A 22,255-nucleotide genomic window follows, 5' to 3' on the forward strand; every position below is an offset into this window, starting at 1 on the left:
CGAGCTAGGTATCATTATTTGTTTTGCATTATATATCTTCCGATAAAACGAATTGAATAATCAACTGAATTCCGCTGATTTTACCCGGATTAAAATAATTACGTGTTAATTAATTCTAGCAACGACATAAAATTGATCTGTGGCGTCGTATGATGAGTAGAACAGTTACGCTACGGTAATTTTTAGAATTGAAGAATTAGAAAATTCTTTATTTTGGATAAATCAAAATTGTTTTAGGACATTCGTCCTTTATTTTGGAAAGAGTGCTATTCTCTCTAGAACATGTTTTGTAATTTTTGAAAACAGAAACAACATGATTCACAGTGATAGTTGTGGCATCGGTTACAATTTATGAAATGCTGAAAAAAAAAGGATTCTTTAAATGACATCAGACAACGATTAGAAATATATTGCGATGGTTTAGATATAGCACAAATTTAGTAAGAGAAAAAACAGAATGTTTTATGTAGTCTTCAATTCTATTTTAGAAAATAATCAGGAGAAACATTAAACACTTGTTTCTTCGTTAAAAGTTTCTGACATTAAATTTATTTTATTTTTAGTAATTGATATTTTCTCCTTAATTTATACATTACTTATAATGTATAATACGTTAAAATATATTTCACAAAATAAGTGTAGATTTCAAATATTTCTATCAGAGTGAAGTCAAAATTACAAAATCTGCAAACAAATCTTTGAACAAGCGCAAGTACATCACGACAACATTATTACAACATATTTTAATGTTAAAATTATTAAAAGATTTTAATTATGGATACTTTCTTAATGGTGGTAATAACGATGATGTCCTTGATGATGATGTTCTTGATACTGATGATGTTCTTCATAATGATAATGTTGTTCGTGATGAGGATTTGACCTAATAATATGAGGTACGATTGGTTTTTTAAAAGGTCTATCTCTTCCACCAAATCTAAGTTGACCTGACCCCTTTTTGCCACCAAAACCACCACCTACATAAGATTATAACAACTATTAATTATTTGTACATATTATGATATAAATTTTAGAAAGTTGGACACTTATAAGCAGTTAGAATGTAATTACTTACCAAGTCTCCTTGGTTTCCACCCATGCAAAGTACGTCCACACTCGTAATCTATAAAAATTTGATAGCCTTTTAACGTAGCATCTACGCAACGCCTAATTACTCTTCTAGCTTCATCTTCGTTTCTCATTTCAATAAATCCATAACCTTGGGATAATCCAGTCACAACATCAACTATAACTTTTGCCGACACAACTTCTCCATATCTAGAAAAAAACTAAATTTATTAATACTTAAGTATATATATTTTTTTTATTTGTGAAAACAATAAAAGTTGAAGTATATTAACATACCTCCTTTAAATCATGTTTGGTAATTTTTGGACCAAATCTGGCGACAAATAATGTCCTTTCTGGTTTTGATTTTAATCCATGAGGTGGTTCATAATGTGCTTGCATTGCACGACTAATAGCTTTATCATGTGGTTCTGTATCTGTACCATCGATGCTACCTGCTTTCAAGGGTTCGTATTTTTTGGCATAAGGACTCCAATTCTGCAAAGCATCCACCTGGAATATAAATACATTATATTTTAAAATGCATTGATATACAATCTAAAGAATGTATGGTTACGTATCCTTAGTAAACCGAAACATAACCTACTGAATTGTACTGAATTGAATGCTCTTTAAATAGCACTTTAACATACAATTAATACATTTGTTTTAAAATACCTCTAAATGACACGAAATTTATTTTTATTACAATACATTTACTCACCATCTTTGTGAAAATAAAGTATAATGTATACTGACAAGAACGAATCTCATCAAATTATGAAAAAGATAACTACTATCACACGTCACATTCGAAAAATTATAATTATTGTTAATGAATATTTTCTGAAACAGAAAAAGAACGATATAACCTTTCCTATATAATAAACACTGTCAATGTTAGAAAACAATTTCAGACTATACGACGACGCCATCTGTATGAAATATTACAAGACGAATTTGAATTGGAAATTGTGAAATTCTCCGATCAGTCTCATTTTTTAAAGCTATTACAAACAATAAATTACTTTAAAGAAAGAATGTACAATTGCAATAACAACTATAGCAATTTTATTTTATTCTAACAAAATTATACCGCTAATGATACACTATATTATATATAACTCATTATCGTACATATTCAAGATTACTTCCAAGTAACAATTGTTTTGTTAAGACGAAAGATTATAAATCAATGCAAGAATTATTAAATCATCTATAATACATATAATAATATATAGTAACTTTTCATTCTTTTGTTACTAATAACTCATGCAAATGATTGATGCGACTATAAATAATAGAAGAGAACAAATTAACGACATTCTTTTTAACATTATCGTTATTATCGTTTTTATTTTCTGTTATTACTTTTCTGAGATTTGTTGAATTTGTTAAATCATTTGGAGGCATCGCTGTTCAACGAGAAAGGAGCAACAGCCGCGATTGAGAATAGGAAACGTCAGACAACAGGTGGAACTACATCTATTAATATAATACAATATCGTGCGGCTTTGTGTCGTCCACGACACTGTAGAAGACTTTATTTAAAGGCACGGCTGGTGCGTTACATGCTCGTATTTACATAATACGAATTCCTATCGCGGGATAGCCTCATAAATTCACAATACACGCGGTTGCAGGAATTTCGTAGCTGAGCGCGTGTATTTTATCGACGGTGGCGTCAATTTCGACCTTTTAGTATTTATTAATCGCAGAGACGACGCGACGTTTCGAATAGCTAGAGACGAATACACAATCATCATGCGTACCACGAATACGGATTATAAATTTACGACGGACATAATCCTTCACTCGAACAACAAAGAGACAGTTTACCGTACAGTTTCATGCAACAAAGTCATAGAAAATAGAATATTTATTACATTCGTATTCGTTATTGGAAATATAAATAAAAAATTATAATATGCCGTTTAATTTGGTAGAATTACACGTCGATATGCATATGTTATTAATATAATAATGGATTATATATTATGATATATGTGAGTACTTACATTATCGAAACTTCAACTGGTGTCAAACTAAATGGAAAAATATTGGTTAAAGTTATAATTATGAATATAGTTATTCTTATTCTAATTATAGTTATGTTCTAAATTTAAAGAAAATGAAATCAATCGAAATTCTATCGTCTAATAAGAAAGATTTCCAGATATTTAAAAGAAAATAAAACTTTTAGAATTCTCATTGAAAATAAAGATATATCGAATTAATTATTTTAATACATACATATATTGACATAAGTTCTCCTTAAATTATCTATCTAATTTAAATCAACCTGAAATCAAATGTTAATTACGTAACAGATAAATAATCATCGCTAAACTATATGGCTCGCGTATTTCATTCGTATACAAATAAAAGAAGATATGTATAGTTCAATACATTAAATGGTAACGATGAAAAGTATTAAAATATTTGTCTGAATTAGTGATTGAATTACATCTAGGCTTATAATAATTTTTGGTACATTGTTCCATGTTAAAGTGGAATTAGTTTCATCGTATCAATGTTTCTATAATACTGTCACAGTTTCCAAATTTACGGTTCCAAGGGGATATTAATCAAACACTAAAATTTCAGCGTCTACGAAAAAGTTACAAGCTTTTAGCGTCAATTTCATTACGCCTACGAATGTTGTAATCGTTACGTCTTAATAGAGACGCAAATTAGGAGAAAAATAATACTTCACATGGTTACGCTGATGCAAGTATCCTGGCCAGAAATCATCGCGATATTTCTGTATATTCGACGAAAATCGAAACTTAATGATTAATTGGCTATCTAAAAGTAATCTAGACATAGGCTATCAAACTAAATCGAGTTCTAAATGGGCACCCATTCGTCTCAACGCCAGTATGGTGTTTACCGCTTTAATCCACCTCTTCTTGATGACATACCGCTTTAATCTAATTTTACAGATCGGATTCTCCAAGGCCACGTCCAACCATCGGTGTTCTAAGAGTTGAGTAGCGGATGGTCTTTTCCTGAAGCAAAACAATCGATCAAATTTACGATTATTTCTAAGCAAATCGGTTGATATCTTAAACATGGCGAGAGACAAAAGTGTTCATATACATAGTTGGGATATGGAAATAAAATGAGAACTATTTTCTATTGTTATTACACAAACAAATTTTAATGTAGTTATTTGGTAACTTGCAATGAGACAAGATTCGCATAATAGTAACATCTTGTCGAGACAAAATTGTTCGTGTAATACAATTAATTGATTATCCTTCTCTTCTGTTATTGACGAACAACTAATGTTAACAGTAAATTTAGACTAATAAAATTAAGAGAAATCTGGTTCTATATCTTCCCAGTCTTTAAGATCTTCTTTTGACGTTATACGGTATCCATTTATGGATTAGTCTTTGTTCGTGTACATTTGAATCGTTTAGAAGCCACGTTAATGAACTTCACAGATCGGAAGGTACAGGAGAATGATTATGTTGCTTGCGAACACTGTTTCTTCGATTTACTTCGGAATTTATCGTTATTTGTTTCATCTTCTCGCGATGAACGAATTTACGAAAGTAAATGATTTGTTCATTGAGAATTGAACGTTAATCATGTACTTATATAATGAAATGACGAAATTCATAAAATGTGGAGTAATGAGCAAATTGGTTTCCAGCAAGTTCATACATAATATACAGTAACATGTAGTTAAATATACTTAGTACAGGAAACATCTCTTCTTCTATTTTTACATTTCAACTATATGAAAATTTTTGTCTCTTACTATATGTTCTTCCCTTTGTTGCTAACCAAACTGAATGTGAAAGGAATATTTTCTTGGAGACCAAAGAAAAGAACGAATACACGTGTCGATTATCGAAAAATTTTAATAATCATTCGTTTTTTTTTTTTTTTTCTAAATCGAACATAATAAATTTGACAACACGAGCAATTCACCAGGAACTCACGTATTTACTTGAATTCGACACAAATGAATTCAAATGAAATTGCGCACTCATTACAAACTCTTCAGTTCCATCCAAACCAGAAGTAGCAACGCTATTTGTATACATTAAACAAAAAATAATCGTATATCTTCACTGTGTCATCCACCACCGTCTCTATATCTTGTATTGCCCTGAGAACTTCACAATGGCGAACGATCTTCGTCGTCGTCGTCGTCGTCGTCGTAAGAAACGACAGGCAAATCCAACGTAGCCATCAACTCCACCAACGGAGTCGTCTCAACGATGTATCGAACTCGACGTGGATGAACTAACGTTAGTCGCCGTCGACTTTTGTTGTTTCGATTGGAAATATTCGGCCAAAGAGTTCATCGTTTTCCTAGCAACAGATTCCTCGCCACACCAATCAACGCTGACAGACTTCCGACCAACTCCTGACGACCTCGTGGCACCTTCCCATTCACCAAGCAAATGTAGCAACAAATCCTTGGTATTAGTAGGTTCATCCAGATTCAAACTCTTATGCAAATTACGAAGAGCAGAAATTCGTGGGACGTCCCTACTAGTCTCACCAAATTGTTTCACTCGTGCGCGCCGCCACGGTGGAGTAAGATCCATCTCAGCTTCATTTCTGTTAAATAGTATTTCATTTTTCTTACTCGTTATTTCTTCCACTTTCTTCTCGAAAGATTCCGACCTAACTGATTCTATAGAGCCTTTCCGGCTTCTTTCCTCCTCTTTCTTCTGCTTCGACTTCTTCAACGAGGCGAACATATTCGCGGTACTGGTTTCCGTGTTCCTATCAAAACTACGACTACTATGGAACGTAGTTCCGTTGAGCTTCCTGTGTCTTACTATGCTCGACAATTTCTCTGCAATTTCGTTGCATTCGGTATTTTCAGCAACCAATCCGTTCCTCGAACGAACACCGTTCCTCTTGTCCCTGTCTTCGAGCGGCTTCTTGCTCTGTTCGCCAGTCTCCGAGGAGCTTTCCTCCTCGTTTGAATATCCGCTCGTTCCCGTCGCTATGGATCTCAGACGCTCTGATAATTTAATTATCTCATCAGCCAAGATGATTTGACTGGCAGGGTCGCCCCTTGACTTCTCCGTGGTGACGCCCTCGGAGGCTCTCCTCTCGAGACCGTAGCTAGGCACCGTCAGGAACGTGCCGTAGCTCTCTCGGGGTGAGCCATCCGTCGCTTCCGACGGCGTGCTGGAGATACTGGCACAAGGCGACGGACTGTGACCTCCTAACGACACTAATTCCTCGTAATCGCGAGTCGAATTCTGTTGAGTCAACACGCACTGAGGAATATCTATGATGTACGGGCTATCAGGGTGCTCACGCCAGCGCTCCACGAACAGCCTCAGATTGTCCTTGGTCACGTCCAATTCGTCTACGCTGCTCGTTTCCACTCGAGGGATTGGCAGATCTGGAGTCTTCGGCTTCGATATCGTCACCGTTTGCTCGACCTGCTGCTGTTGCTGCGTCGTTGGCTTCTTCACCAACCAACGATGTTCCCTGCAGTGCGTGGCTGACATTCGTTTGCTGAAAGATTGGACAGCTCCTTCGTGAGGATGATCCAGGATCGCCAGGAATTTGTTTCGGATGTTTTGTGTCTCTCTTTCTCTGTTGCTTTTTGATTCTTTCTCTCTCTCTCTCCCTCTCTTTCTCTCTTTTACACAGACATATATATATATATATGTATATATATATATATATGTGTGTAGAATTTTTGCCTGTTCTCTTCTGAGCCGGGAACGTGCAACTCTATATAGATTTTCAACGATGGAAGCGAATGGTTTGATAGCGATGATGAGATGGAAACGCGGGGAACACGTGTAAAGCTATAGAACGTGTTTCCTTGAATGGAATTCGAAAATCAGAAGCCAGACAGACGTCCCGAGATCAAGAAACTATATGTACGATGGATTTCCGCTTCCTTGGCCGCTTTCGAATGCTTTTTTTAGAAGCAGCAGGTCGAACGGATGTTGAGACTGTTCGTGAACGCACGGCGTACGAGAGTAATTCGATTCTTCTTCAAAATGAAGTTGAGAAATTGAGTATTCGATTCGATTCGTTGAACGCACTTGCGTGCTTTCTGTTAGCAGTTTAATTCAAAGGAACGTAAAATCGTAATTCGTGCTGAAATCATTGATTTACGCAGATTAAGACTGACGTTTGAAAGTCGGTAGTAATTTATTGATTTTGCTTGGTGATAACATATATCGCTTCCAGTGAAAAGCAACATATTGAAAATGAAGGAAACATGCTCGGGATTAATCAGACACAAAGGGAGAGAGAGAAAGTCGAAGAGTAACCGTGAAAGAGTTACAACAAAAACGCGAGCGTAACTGTCCAGATAATCGAACGTTCGAAAGAACTTGTTTTTCTCTTCATTTGCAAGGTCTTAATTAAGGAATTAAATTCAATCTCGATATCTTTTAATTAAGAAATTATTTAGAGGCCAATTAAGAAATTTAAAATACGAAAATGTAACATAATCTTTAGAAATCTATTGCGGAGGACGAAGTATAACGAACAGAATAAAAGCAATCGGAAAATATTTTAGCAATTTTCTTTCCATTGCAATTTTAATTACGCCATTCGTATCAACAACTATTATTTTATTATCTCAAGTTAAAACAGAAGTTACACTTGATTACGTATTAGAATTAAAATTACAATTTCTTCATGAGTTTTGCCTTCGCCTTCAACGTAAAAAGATCGCTAAAATGATATTGCTTTTAATTTTTAATTTATAAACAGCTAGAGAAACTAGAGTTACACGATTTCAATATTTGACGAGAAATCCTAATATTTATTCCATTTGCTACATAATTAATTTTTAGTCTGCTAGTTTCTATGAATATTCCATGATTTGTTCATATACTTTACACTTAGTTTGTAAATGATTGAATAGCAATTGGTAACAGAAAGACTAAAATTGCACAGTTTCAATATTTGCAGTAACTACACGATCAATTTTTAGTCTTATCGTTCTTGTTTGTATTAAATGTGCACGTAGGGATCGTATTACACGCCACAGTTGGAAACATTTGCCATGAATTACCCTACTTAACGTAATCCGAACAATTCGAAACAGTGGATCATTTAATCGAGAAAATGGAATAAGGTGATCGAAGGATACAGAAAATGATGGCTCTGTTGAATTTTCTTGGCAAACGATGTACGTACAGTCGAAGACAAGAAAGTTGTTCGTGTATTTCGTTATCTGGGCAGCTGCGTTCATTAACAAGTTTTACGAACGTGTCAGTGTTCACGTTCGTCTTCTGTCAATCGTAATTATCAACGTGGTTCGGATATTTTAGCATAAATCCACGTCACCTTGGTACGACGTAATATTTCTCAAAAATAACAAGCGATACGTACTCTTTGTCTTTGACTAGCAGACAACGGATAAAATCCTTCGCGTCTTCGGATATATTGGCGAATGCGTCATGATCAAAGTCGTACTTCGCGATGGTCACGTTCGCCATTGTCTCGATGTCTGTGTCCCCCATGAACGGTGACAAACCGGATAATCTGAAAATAGAAATAAATAATTTGCTTACGTCTCGTTGTAATTTGCATGGAGCAACGAAATGTGAAAGATTTTTCATTTCTTCGTCGAGGAACAAACGAGAAATAATTTTAGTGGTACAATCTACAGTTAAATCACCAAGCGTTAAGTTTATGTTCTTCAGGTTGTTAGAAAATAGAGCTGTGGAATGCGAAACGCGCTTTACACGTTTTTCGCTGAAGGCTACTTGCCTAATGTTTGTAGTAGAAGCAGAATTTTTCTAATAGGCATTTACTGAGAAGTATGTATCAGGGTTTATATGTATATATGCAAGATAGATAAAATAAACAAAATTCTATGTTAAATTTAGTAGAAATTACGGAAGAATACATTTAGCGCGGAGAATTTGAGAATAAAACGGTTTGAAAATTTAAAGATTCGAATATTTCGAAGTTTACGAGTTTGAAAATTTAGAAACTAGAAAATATAGAAAAACTTGGATTAATCGGAAATGTGTCATCTTCTTTTTTGAAAAATCAAAAACATTTATTACACGTATATTTCAAGCATTGTCGATATTTCTTACTTGCTGTTAGACGTTTCTCAAATATTTATGTTCCTGCTTTTCCATGTAAAGTAAACGGATCGAAATTGAAGGGCAACTTACAATACGTAACAGATGACGCCTATACTCCACATGTCGGTACCATAACCAATCTGATCGAAATTTACGACTTCCGGTGCAACGAACTCCGGCGTGCCAAATAGAACTTGCAACTTCTTCTTTGGATCGTACTCCCTCGCCAGACCGAAGTCTATGATTTTGATCCTATTACCCTCCTTTGTCAAACATAATATGTTTTCAGGCTAGAAACAGAGAGTATATCATTTACCTTATCGTCATATTGTCAAATGTGAATTAGAAAGCGAAATAATGTAATTACATGATAAATTGTAAAATGTAAATTAAACCAAACTAAGCGATAAAACGCTTTTAAAATTCATTAACTATAGCTTCTATTTAATAACTCTGTTCATTTATATAATAAACCAGATATACTTCAGAGTTAACACGCAAATTACGTTAATATAACTATGAATGAAAAATATACAAAAAATACATTTACTGCTACTAAAATGTGGCTTCTCCTCGCTAGTTGCGTATCTTTCTCATAAATAACAATCTTTCTCATAAATAACAATCTTTCTCATAAATAACAATCTTTCTCATAATACAGTTAAACTGAGAATTTCTATGACGAAAAACATATGCTATTGCCGAGGAGAAGTCATATTTTAGTAGCAGTAAATGTATTAATCGTCGAATAACAAAACTCAGCTGTACCGCGTGGAAACCAATAACGTAAATCGATATTTTTCAATATAATTCACCTTTAAATCGAGATGTAAAATATTCTGTCGGTGAACGAACTCTATACCCTCGCAGATCTGTCGCATGAAAACGGCGCAGCTACGCTCGGTCAACACGAAATCGTCGTCTATCACCCTCTCAAATAGTTCGCCGCCTTCGATCCTTGAACATACGCGAAAATAAGCATAATCGATATGATTCCTCTAAAATGAACACATTTGCTGTATTAAGAGCTTACAGTTCCAAAATTACGTATATCTGCTTGCCGGTGTCAATGGCATCGTAGAGCTGAATAAGTCGTGGATGTTGTAACCGTCTCATAATTTCCACCTCTCGTTCCACCGATCGCTTGTCCTCCTTTTTCGCCGTGTTCACCACCTTCGCGGCGAGCATCAAGTTGCTTACTTTCTCCTTACATCGATAAACGGTGCCAAATTTTCCTCTGCAAATAGGTACGATCTCGTTTCACGTATCTGTACACGTAAGAATCCATAGAAACTTGTATCAAGGCGACTTCGATCGCCTCGTTGTCTTGGCTTTCATTCGTTAACATTAAAATTATGCGCGTTTCGTCAAAATCATGGCTTTCAAATCTATCGTTTCTACAGTTACCAGAAAATATGCAAATCCGTGCGATTCGTAAAATTAATAGTTAATTTTTATTTAATTGGAATCCTACAGGCAGAATATTTTTAGATACACTTTGAAAGTTGGCAAGTAATTACCAGTTGTGCAATAAAAGTGTTAACCGTTGTTTTATAGATGCTTCTCGTTACAACATTTATGTACAAGTTACATATACTGTGCAAGTAATTCGAGCATTTTTGCACGTTTCTAAACAGCGGTATAATTTCCCAAATATCTTTTCATCTCTCTGTAATACTTGTAATTTTCAATTTTCGTAACTGTAGTTTCAAATCTCTTTCTAGTCTTCTTTAAATTTCTTATAATTTTTTTCTAATCTTTCGATTAATTTCATTTCATTTCGATACATTTTTCTATCCCATTCTCGATTTCCTAGAACCTATTTATAATATTTCCTATTTCCAGTAGCAAATATTTAGCGAAGAAAGGAATTGACTTCTGTCAGTTATCCAATAAACCATCTTCACCCGTATGTTCTTTGAGACCTCGTAAGCGTCGTAAATTATAACAATTCACTCTTGATACTGCGCGAAATCAAACGTTATTTTCGACGAAAAAAATCGTACCCCAGTCTAAACGTGTACAATCGCTTTCACTCGAAGCATAAACACGTTTCATGTAAATTGTTCGGCGGACAGAAACGCATTAGCTATTGTTGATGCATGGTAATGTGCGCCAAACATCGAAAGCTATACTCGTTACAAATATTCTTAAATCATTTTTAAATATCAAGTTTTACGATAGAGTAGAGTTTCATTGGTAACAAAATTAAAATAAAATGGAACTCATTAATGGTAAGAAGATGTTTGCTGGAACCTTGAAAATGGGATAAAATAGACGGTTAAATAATACATGATAGTATGTATTTCTTTGTAGTCTTGCAATAGTAAATGTCAGCGTAATAAATCGTGGTAACTCGAGAACATTTAGGTATGTGAAGGAACAGAAGAAAAACACCTTGTTAATATTTCATTGAACGTCTCAAGAACGCCAACAGCAGTCGCATTCGTGAACTTTGACCTTGTTAACTCCAACATTCCTTCTTCTTATATAAACAAGACGCCTTATTCCTTTTTCTTATCGTAATTTATATTATTGTTAAAACAATTTATCCGAATTATCTGTTTCAATGAAAATTACATTTCTCGCGCTGATGGTAAATGGCACATCGATTAAAAGTTAAATGATTTCAAGATTATAAAGTTAAATCGTTTACGTACGCTTTTCGGTTTCATTTTTCAAGCATTTTTCTAAATACGAGAAAATATTACGAAAGATTTTCCTCCAGCAAAATTTTACTCAAAACGTTAACGTTGTACGTTAGGATGCCATTCTCGCAGAGAGAGTCATCGTAATCCAAGAAAATTAGGAATTTTGTATACAAACAGACTCGCCTCGATACTAAATAATTTCGCAAGAGATGAGTAATACGCGATATCTTTAATATCACGTTTCGAGTTTACTTAAACAGTGACACGTGGAAATGTGCAACAACACAGAAGAGTTTAGAGGAACGTAACTCTTTCGATTAAAACTCCAATCGCGTAAAGTTCGAATTGGAAAAGCTAAAAAATCACGAAGGCGATCATTTAAAAAAGAACGATAAACGAGCGAATGGATTTTTCCCGATTAAATTGCAAATAGTTGCGTCCAATTCCGTGTTGTACCAAACAAAATAAATTTCTCGTGTCCACCTGTCGCGATTTCAAAATTTATCGCGTCTTGTTGTGCCAAGCAACACCGGCGAGAACTTTGACAATTTTACCGTTCATATCGCGCCAAGATGATTTGGCTATAAGTATAGTTACAAAGGAGATTATGCTCGCATTCTTTTCCACTCGATTGATATAATTTATTATGTTCTGCGTTTATAAATATGCACAGGAATCTCATCTTGACTTGGAACGAATCGAGAAAAATCTACGTGAACAGAGAAACCGTACGTGCCGCGTAGAAAGAAAAATCCGCAGAAGCATAGAATCAACCTATGGTTTTCGGAGCCTTGTTGAAACACGATGGTGTAACGTGGCTGTCACGAAGCCAAGTTAATGACTCACTGAGTTAGTAGAGCATACTATGGACGCAGAAATTACAAATTATCGCAGTGGAATGTTTGCCAGAAAATCGTATGATGCCGTGGCGAGACTGCGTTTTAATCTGCATTTTAATCAGTTGCGATGTGAAAACGATCCAAGAGTTCATTTAGAAGGAACAGCGTCAAAATATTTGCTGAAATAATTGGCGTGAAAATTAACCGCTACAGTTATTACTACGTTGTTATACGCTGTTTAAAAAAATTAAACAGCTATTTCCCCTGCCACTTTGATCTTTCTGACTTCTCGTCTACGTACATTTTCTAATAATTCTCTTACGATCGATTTTTACTACGATCTCGTATCGTAATATGTCAGTCCATCGAACCTACAGACATTCTAGCTTCTCTTTACGATAAAATCATTCGTAGTAGCAATTTCGCAATTATTTCGAACAGTGTTCTAGTCGATGCAAAATTACTGCAACAGTGTGTTCTTCCATTGAGCAACTACGAGCCTTTAAGGATGTACATCAGGCGTATACATAAACTATACAATACGATAAATTATCATAATTTCAAGCTAAGGAATAATCTACAATTATAAACGAACTCGAGTATACAGAGATAAAGTGAAAAAGTGATTCAGCTAGGAACGTAACGTCGATGCTCGATCGAATCTATCTGTCAAGAGTAAAAGCGTCGGGATGCTGGGCGATTCGACGCACGAACGTCAGTCACTACGAAAAACTCATTATTTATAGACGTGCAAGGACCTTGATTACACTTCGAACTTCGTGCAGCGTCGACTCTTTGCATACCTTCGTTATCAAGCTGCACAGCACATTCGATTCATTTCGATGGCCATCCAGGAGATATTTTTCGCAAGTGGCTACGATTCATTGCAATGATTCACGCTATATCACGCACTCGATGGAAAATGGCCAATTCGACAGAGATCGCCGAACGATGAAAACGATTCCGGTTAATTGGAAAATATGATTTACGATTGTACTACTTGTTATTAGAATAACAGTCGTGCTCGATAATTCGAGATGGAGATTTTCTAGAAATTCGATGCCAGAAATATCGCATTGGTCGTGAATGAAGTAATTTTATCACAGAAATGGTCAATGACTCGAGATCGTGCACCTTTTATTGGAATTTGCAGATATAAATGTTGAATAGAGTTTGCATTATGAATGATACTAATTTCGTTGCAATTATCGAAGTAAAGATTAAAGCACTATGATACGTCAATAGTGTATGTTGCGATAGTGATTGTTATAAGAAGTTTGTCATAATAACAAGAAATTGATAGAACACATACGCTTAGCGAAACAAGCGAATGTTCGATTAGAAGTTTGTTCTTCGATTCTGAATTTAATCACAAAATTCTTCTTCAACGATATCGCTAAAGAATCTTTAAAAATCGCGCAGAAATTCCTTCAATTCTTGAAACAATATCGGATATCAACATCTTAGTTTTCTATAGAGAATCCTCTGCCATTTTTCAGAAGCAAGTATTTTCTATTTATCGAGTCATTCAAATCGTTTCATAATATTCCAATACATTTCGCCAATTATTATCTAATCGTCTCGAATAAAAGAAATTAAACTACTTGATTATGTACCACAAAAATTCAATTTATCGGTTCTTCGAATAATCTCAAATATTAAACCACGCGTCGTGGACGAAGATCTTCCGATATTTCTCGATCGAAAACAATCATTCAGAATCGATGGTTCACTAATAGTTTGTCATTGACATTCAGATCTTACCTTTGGCACTGATCCATCCGTCAATACTTTGTGCGTGGTTAGTGGTTACGAATACACATCAACATTGTGTCTCGCAATTAAAAATAAAATCTTACCTTTGCGCCGATCCTAATCGAAAATAAAATTCTTCCCTTTGAAACTCGACACATCCATCGAAGTAATTTCTCTGTTTTGACAACGTTTCCTACTTTGATAAATAACTACAAGGTATTTACCAATATTTTTTACGCAATATATATTTTGTTTAAAAACATCGCAGTAACATGGCATAAATCGGAATGCAAATGGTAACTGGAAAGAACAAACGTTCCAATAGTTTATTTCGTAGGTTTACTGGCTCGTGAAAGCGGCGGCGTTGCATGTAAAAATCATTCAGGTCCGAGTCTCATTCATAATGGCAGACACGCATAGTAACTGAAAGATTACGATGTATACAAGACAGGAATACCACGTTCGCCGGAAGGAATAAACACGTCAAGGTTTCGTACTTTTTCCTTCCTCTTTCTCGGACTCTCTTTCAGTCTCGATCCAACTCCGTCAACGGGAAATTTATCACCTATATCATCGTTACTCTATCTTACGAATATTTCTTTCCAATTGTTTTACTTCTGAAACCGCTCCTAAGTTATAAGTCTTCTCGTTATATGTGTAAGGTGTTTTATAAAATCAAACTTATCTCAACGGTGTCCGTTGCAACCAATACAATTTTTACAACATTTTTCGCATATTAAACATGCGTTTAAAAGGTCAAACGTATCGCGTTTCCTACGTCTCGTTCGACTAAATCTCGTTTGTCTGATTCTCGTGGAAAAATTTATTCGAGCGTTTAGTTGCGTGAAGAAAGATTTTCAGAAATACAAAAATCGAGCACCGCAATAGCATTAACAACCGACTTCAAAAAGGCTACTAGAAGCTTTGATTTCGTTTATCCATGTCAGTGGAGGTTGCGTCCTTCAAAACGGAAATTCCGTGTTCCTTGGAACGTTCCTCTATGCCTGAGGCATGCATTAGAGTCTTGGTACAGCTTGTATAATCATCGCGCAATACCAGCACGCATATTGTGTCAAATTCAGAAACAGCATGCCCAACCCTGCGGCTCGCCGCGATATTTGCAATGATCGTGTGCCTCTGTATGCATAAATTCGGTCGAGTGGTCGGCTCTGGAAAGTTACGTAGCGAATTTTACGCGTCTATTCCCATCGCGAGCGCGTAGGGTACGATGCGTTTCTTTGTTTGTCAACAATAAAAATACGCAAATGTGATACGCGAGGAAATGGATGTGTGATCATCACTCACCGTCCGATCTCAGATTCGATGTCATAATGATCCTTGAATTCCACGCCCCGACGCACTGTCACATTTCGATAGGGGAAACTCGGTTCGAGCTCTGTAAAATACGAGAATTTATAATTAATATCACAATTTAGATCGTTGAAATAAATTTTGAAATTGTAATAAATTACTGTAGACCATATTTATTCTATTGGGTTGGCAACTAAGTGATTGCGGATTTTGTCATTAGGTGGTATTGATAAAAACCGCAATCACTTAATTGCCAATGCAATACAATGTATTTTCTGCTATTGGATTGGATTATACTTTCTTACTCGATACGTATTACGCTCATCCAGGTGTTTTCTATAAAAGATAACTTAGAAGATCAGACGTCGTAAATGCTAAAGTTTTTTAAATAAATCGATCTTTTTCCGAGTTTGTAAAACTCCATTTATAATTTCAACCGAATTGCTAACGATTACAGTAGCGGCTGATGCGATTATAAACAATCGATTAAAATTAAGAAGTCACTGGTATTTTAATATTACGATTTATTCAGATATTTCTGACTTTGATCGTACACCTTTGTATCTAGAACGAAATTGTCTTGCAATATTAAATCGTTTTAATATTTGCATCAACACACGGTATGTTGATTTTATTAAATCCAGATATACGTATCATCCTTAGAGAAGAAGAATGACTGCGAGATAATTTTATTTCACGATTTTTCACAACGTTCTTCACATTTAAACGTATTCCTTTATTTGGTCAGTTGGAGTAATAAAAATAGAGAATAACGAATAATAAATTCAATTCGTTCGTTCGATTTAAACTCCAAATAATAAAGTGAAATTATACAAATTTCAAGCATTTTTTAAATTAACTTTGAATAAAGCGCGTGGAAAACGACCCTATTATCGTACGGAAAATTACTTTCTTCTGGAAGAAAAATGAATCGAATTAAAAATGGACAATAATTCAGAAACGTATATTCTTATAAAGAGATTCAAATCGTGACACGTGAATTATTTCGTATATGGAAGTTTCGTCGCTCGAATCGAAAGCTGATCATGCTGAAACTCGACTCGAGTTCCGTTACCGGTGGCAACAGTTCCGGTGACAGACGCGTTCCTTTACTTACGATAAGGATTCGTCAAAACCATCATAGTTTAACACACGATGTTCGAAACGAACACCGAATGGCTCGTTAATTATCTATTTTTCGTTGAGCCTGGGTTACGAGGGAACCTCGCCAACTCAAAGATTTCTGACATACAGGAAGCGGTGAACGTATATCGAATTGTCTCGCGTATAAATTTAGCAATTTTTGTGTCTCGGCCGTGGTCACACTTTGATGTATAAGCTGCCATCGCGATCATGCACGATGTATACAATTATGCTACGCAAAAGCGATCGGAATTTAAATAGAAAATATAAATAGAAAGGCGCATGAATTTGTCGCGTAAATTTCAAACGAAAATCTAGATTGAAATTACAGCAAAGCAACGAATGAAAAACAAAGTTATTTCTTATATTAACTCACGACTATGATGGATCGTGATTCGTATAAACGATAAATGAATCTCTCAAAAGCAAAATCCATCAAATCTGTTTTTTTTTTTTGTCAATTTTTCAGTTTCGTTACGTTGATTCTTAAGACACAAACATTTTTAATTATTTAGTTAGCAATTTAGTTATCAAATTGAATTACCGTGAGAGAATACCGTAAACAACAGAAGTTTTCGATTCCAGTGTAGTTGTAATAAAATAATATTTGTAACATTATTTTTCTCTGCTTTCCAATCTATGCAGTTGATCAATGTGACTTCTTAATGGCTCAACTATATATACTTTGCGTGGTTTTCTTTTTGTTTCGATACGAAATTCCTTCTTCGTTTTGAACAAGCATCTCCTGATGAACGCGACAAACGCATAGTTTCGTGCCGGCCGCGACCTCATTTCACCCTTTTGTACGAGACAGCTGGTTAGAAACATCCGTAGCCTCGAACGATTTCGGGGTTCATCGAGACCGGTCGTTTAAAAAGATCGGTAAACAAGCAGTGACGCTCCAGCATCGTCCCAAATTCCAGTGAATCACTGCATTTATTTAAAGAAAAACCACGCTCAAAACACACTCTGCACGCTTCACTTGGATAAGAATGAAATCACCACGAGTATAACTAGCCAAAGAAAGAGGAAACTCAGTTTAACTTAACGAAACCTACATCGTTTTTCGCATAAAACCACGACACTTCTTCCCTGCCTTATAGCACAAACAGATAACTTCGAATCATTATAGCATTCATACGCGTCGTCCCTTTTATAGAAATTGTTGCTTTCATATTAACGAGTTATTAAAATAATCTGTCTAGAAGGGAACAATTCCAAGTTCGAAATTCTCATTCTCTTTTCTCCCTATCTTCAAATCACTATATATAGTTTGTAATAGTACATTATTCGTATGAGATAGAGAGAAAAGAGATTGAGAATTTCAAGTGTAGAATTATTTCCTGTTTGAATATATATATATATATTTTTTCTCAGACACACCACCTCTTTCACATTTACATTTATTCAGCGCACCAATCTGAATTCCAGTTAGTTTTAGTACCAGCAAAATATGTTTTAAAAGATTTCTCCTAAAAAGAAGCACCTCTACGCTTAAAACCCTCGACACCAATCCTACTCACCATATACAATATACTGCGACAGCCTTACATCTTATTATATTTCAAAAATCGTTCGCGTCATTCACAGACAAAGCACAACGATTTTCGACGTTGAAAAATTCGACAGTTCTACACTCGAAACCCTCGACACTAGTCCTATTCACACCACATAATATACCATATACTATGGAAATTGCATATTTCTTTATATCTATCGTACATATATATATATATATATATATATATATACATTCCAACAATCGTCTCCAACGATTCACGAACAAACTACGATCATCTTCGATGCTCAACAATTGTACAATCGACATCAATCCTATTCACCACAAATAATATATTATACTTGAGAAAATTTTGTATCTTTGCATCTACATATTCCAAAGATCGTCCCCATCAAACGTTTCACAAACAGATCACGATGATCCTCGATACCGAACAATTTTACACTCGAAACTCTGCATACCTATTCACCATACGTACGATAAAACTATAATTATTCAAACTTGATATTTATGTTCCAATAAATCATTCCCATCAAATATTTCACCAATAATCCACGATAATCTTCGACGCGATCGTAAGCATTCCATAGACTGGCACGCCGTTTGGTGTATCGAGCAATGCTTGGTCTCCCTTACCGCCCACCGGGTCAGTCTCGTCGACGCGTATCATCCTTTCGACGTCTTGGCTACCCTCCCCTAGTGCTCCAAGCCACCAAGGAACGGGTTGCGTTCGTCCGACAGTCGTTGGGTTGCACACGCGGACGATGATCGCGCTCGATCTCTCTCTTCTGGCGCTCGCCGATCCGGTGTACCCTAAAGGCAATTATTGACTATCGCGTTTGCGGTCTCGGGCGGCTAGTCCCCGGAGGCCGGCGGCGGGTGCCTCTTCTTCTCGGCTCGGACGGATTTAGATTTTCGGCGGACGCCGCGGATTCTGCTGGCGGGTCACGTGGCCAGTGGCGTTCCTCGGCGCCCTCCTGCTCCGCACGCGTTCTTCGCCAGGCTGCCACCACCTTCGATCGACTTTGTCCTAACTTCTAACGCCGGTTGGTTTTATCTTCGTTCTGGATTACACGATGCTAACGATTTCGATATCGGAGAATAGATCTAGGAACGGACGAGCGATTTGACGAGTCGTCGACGCGAGTTCTTACGCACCACGACTTGTTTCGCTCATTCTGCATGCATGTTAGCGATAAATAGGTTTCGATATCGAAAAATAGATTTTTAAATCAACGAGTAGATTTACGAATACGTTTTTATGGAACTGCCGCGGAGTCGTTTTTTCTATTCGTCCTGGCTGCGCGATATCAACGAACAGATTTTCGTATCGTTGAATAGATTGACGAATGGATGAGTTGCAGCAAATTCTTACGCACCACGATTTATTTTTCTCTTCGATCTGAATATACAAATAGATTAGATTTTCCCGAGTGAAAGACGAATTTAAAAATGGGTCGATACGGGTTAGTGGGATCTTTCTCCAAATTTCACAGAATTGATCGGTAGGATGGATCCGTAGCGCCGTGCTGGTTGAGAACCACGTAGACGCAGGTGTCGCGACTATTGAGGTTTTAGGGTGAACCAATTTTAATTAACCTGTTAACTAGACGAATAAACTCGTCGATTGAATTACCAATTTCTAGGATGTAAGCTATCCAAAAAGAAGCCTATAAGTCTATAGTACTTTTTAGTAGAACAGTGGAATTATTATGAAGAATTTTGATTTATTTCGTCAATATGAAAAGAACGGAAAACATTGTAATTTTATTTATAAATTCAAGTGCATCTAATACTAAAGAACTAATCTATTTCTTCATTTCTTCATTTAGAAATTCCCTATTTCGTTAAGGGGTCGTTTCTCATTTTTGGTAAAAATAAATTACTTGCGTATATATATAAAGTTTTAAGAAATGACTAGAAATCTTAAAAAATGATCCATTTAATATATTGGAGCATATAATAATATGATCAATTCGCGATCAAACTTCCGAAGTCGATTTATGACTGGTTTTACAATTAATTGCAGGTAGTGGAAATTAGCTTTCCAAAAATGAATTTCTTTTGAAGAAGACGATTAAAAGGATAACAGGATTCGTGGCTTTTGTTGAAATTTTATTTATTTTGATAATACTTCTGGATGAGGTGTGGGAGTTTACTGAACGAGTCTTTGTAAAAGCTGTTTGATTTATTCGTCTGTGAATAGTATTTTGTTTCTTTATTATTTTTTCTCTGCTTGAACGTTGAACGTTTATTATTAAAGATATAAGGTTTTGTTAAATATTGTGAACATGGTGAATTCGTATTTACTAAACGTATATTACGAACGTGATAGGTTGTTTAATAAACAGAAAGTTAAGCTGCGTCTGTTTCTATTCTTTGTCTGTAAATTACACTTTCTTGCCTTTTTATGAGAAATAAAATTCTTGGCTTTAATATAATTACTTTTTACACAGAATCAGAAATTTTTAATAAGCTTCGGAATTTTCACTAGTCCTTATTTTCCCTTGAATATTAATTGCATTCACTTTCACATAAATATCTTAGCTTTAAGCTGGCCTCAGTATTGCAGATCACCAATTTTTTACGCGTAAACGCAGAAAAATATTCTTGAAATATCCAAAATCGAAAGTTTTTATTTCCTCTACGCTCAAGAGCCAATGATTCTCGTTTTTTTCAGACTTACTAAAAAGTTCTTAACATAAAAAAAAATGCTATTGTAAAAACCAATATTTAAAGAAATAAATAAAAATATAAAGAAAATTTCCAATGCACAATTTTTTTTTTATAATATTAATTATCATCTAGATTTTAAAATTGAAAATCTGTGAAAATCTGTGTGAAAATCTGGTTTATTCCAATTTTGTGCCGAACTTCAATGACCTCATTCCTAAAGAGAAGACGCATCACGCAATTCACGTATCCCATTTCGGTTAGACTTAGTACGGCCGTACGTATCATAACAATTTATTGTTAGCGCATGAAACTCGGAATGATATTTCTATCGGAAATTTGTTTAGGCGCGAAATATTTGTCTGTAATGTCCGGCAGCTCGTGCGCATGCTAAAAAGTCAGTAATGGTGTTTATTTTTAATTTTAGTTCTCCACCTTCGACATTCGCTGAATTGCTTTTGGCAGCATTTAGACAATTTGTTTAACTGTCGCATTTCTGTTACGCTCATTCAGAAATTTTTCATACACGAACCTACATGAAATTAATACATCTCGATTGTAACATTTTCAAGTAAAATATGATATTAAGAAGCTACCTGACTCATGACTCATGACACTGCGATATGTATAGCATAATAGCATTTTATCTTAATTGTATCAGATTATATGTATGTATTATCTGATAGTATCTAGTATTACATTAAAAGAGAAGTTTATACTTCATAATTACATTTTGCTGAAATATGACAAACGCAAAAATTTTGAAACTGTATATAAAAGTTTGTCTTTCCATAAATGTTAATGAATATATGCATGTACTGTATGCGATTGGTTTAAACACTTTGACTTGGCTTTAGATTCTAGATGTATGTAGAAAACTGGTTTTAGTACTTATATGTATATGTATGCAATGTTGTGTTATTTATAAACAAAATATACCGATGGCAAACATAACCTCAAAGTTGCGGTTTCCAATAGTTCGACAGAATGTTGTTGCAAGTTAAATTCTGATCAATATTACAAAAATGGCAGGTAGTATGAGACAATTAGAAGAAAGACAACTTCTAGTTGAAGTAACACGGATGCAATGGTCTCCAAAAATGGATCTCTTAGCAATCGCAAATGTGAAAGGTTAGATTTTTCATTTAGTAAATAAAAAGTTGAAGTTTTTCAGTTGTTTAAATTTCTATAACACTTTATAGTTGATATTAATTATTTATACAGAAGTTAATAAAAACACAT

The 22,255-nt window shown here is 35.2% G+C and overlaps 3 protein-coding genes across 8 annotated transcripts in view; 1 reads left to right on the forward strand and 2 right to left on the reverse strand.

Annotated features, from left to right (window-relative positions):
- APC4 (anaphase-promoting complex subunit 4) overlaps window positions 1-22,255 on the forward strand; it is a 49,907-nt gene that overhangs the window by 24,651 nt on the left and 3,001 nt on the right. The window contains exons 1-2 of one of the 3 annotated variants that reach the window (XM_069132446.1): window positions 21,349-21,410; window positions 22,046-22,144. In XM_069132446.1, coding sequence (XP_068988547.1) covers window positions 21,401-21,410; window positions 22,046-22,144 — 109 coding nt within the window. In that variant the 5' untranslated portion in view covers window positions 21,349-21,400. Of the gene's footprint in view, window positions 1-21,348; window positions 21,411-21,434; window positions 22,145-22,255 lie in introns of those variants that run through there. The other 2 variants (XM_069132445.1, XM_069132447.1) reach the window with 2 other exon arrangements.
- Window positions 508-2,056, reverse strand: LOC138190035 (U11/U12 small nuclear ribonucleoprotein 35 kDa protein). Its single transcript, XM_069132481.1, has 4 exons — window positions 1,793-2,056; window positions 1,366-1,581; window positions 1,076-1,289; window positions 508-977 (listed from the first exon to the last, which is right to left on the reverse strand). The coding sequence occupies exons 1-4, from the start codon at window positions 1,793-1,795 to the stop codon at window positions 787-789; spliced, it is 624 nt and encodes a 207-aa protein (XP_068988582.1). The 5' UTR covers window positions 1,796-2,056; the 3' UTR covers window positions 508-786.
- LOC138190027 (uncharacterized) lies at window positions 4,926-19,259 on the reverse strand. 4 transcript variants are annotated; one of them, XM_069132449.1, is made up of 7 exons: window positions 18,977-19,259; window positions 15,673-15,763; window positions 10,156-10,359; window positions 9,938-10,079; window positions 9,213-9,412; window positions 8,416-8,568; window positions 4,926-6,570 (listed from the first exon to the last, which is right to left on the reverse strand). In XM_069132449.1, the coding sequence occupies exons 1-7, from the start codon at window positions 19,008-19,010 to the stop codon at window positions 5,301-5,303; spliced, it is 2,094 nt and encodes a 697-aa protein (XP_068988550.1). In that variant the 5' UTR covers window positions 19,011-19,259; the 3' UTR covers window positions 4,926-5,300. The 4 variants fall into 4 exon arrangements, with proteins under 4 accessions (XP_068988550.1, XP_068988549.1, XP_068988551.1 ...); XM_069132448.1 differs by lacking the exon at window positions 18,977-19,259 and adding an exon at window positions 18,886-18,967; XM_069132450.1 differs by lacking the exon at window positions 18,977-19,259 and adding an exon at window positions 18,802-18,921.

This window comes from Bombus flavifrons, chromosome 2, assembly GCF_040668555.2.
Source record: "Bombus flavifrons isolate JBK064 chromosome 2, iyBomFlav1_principal, whole genome shotgun sequence".
NCBI classification, from domain to species: Eukaryota; Metazoa; Arthropoda; class Insecta; order Hymenoptera; family Apidae; genus Bombus; species Bombus flavifrons.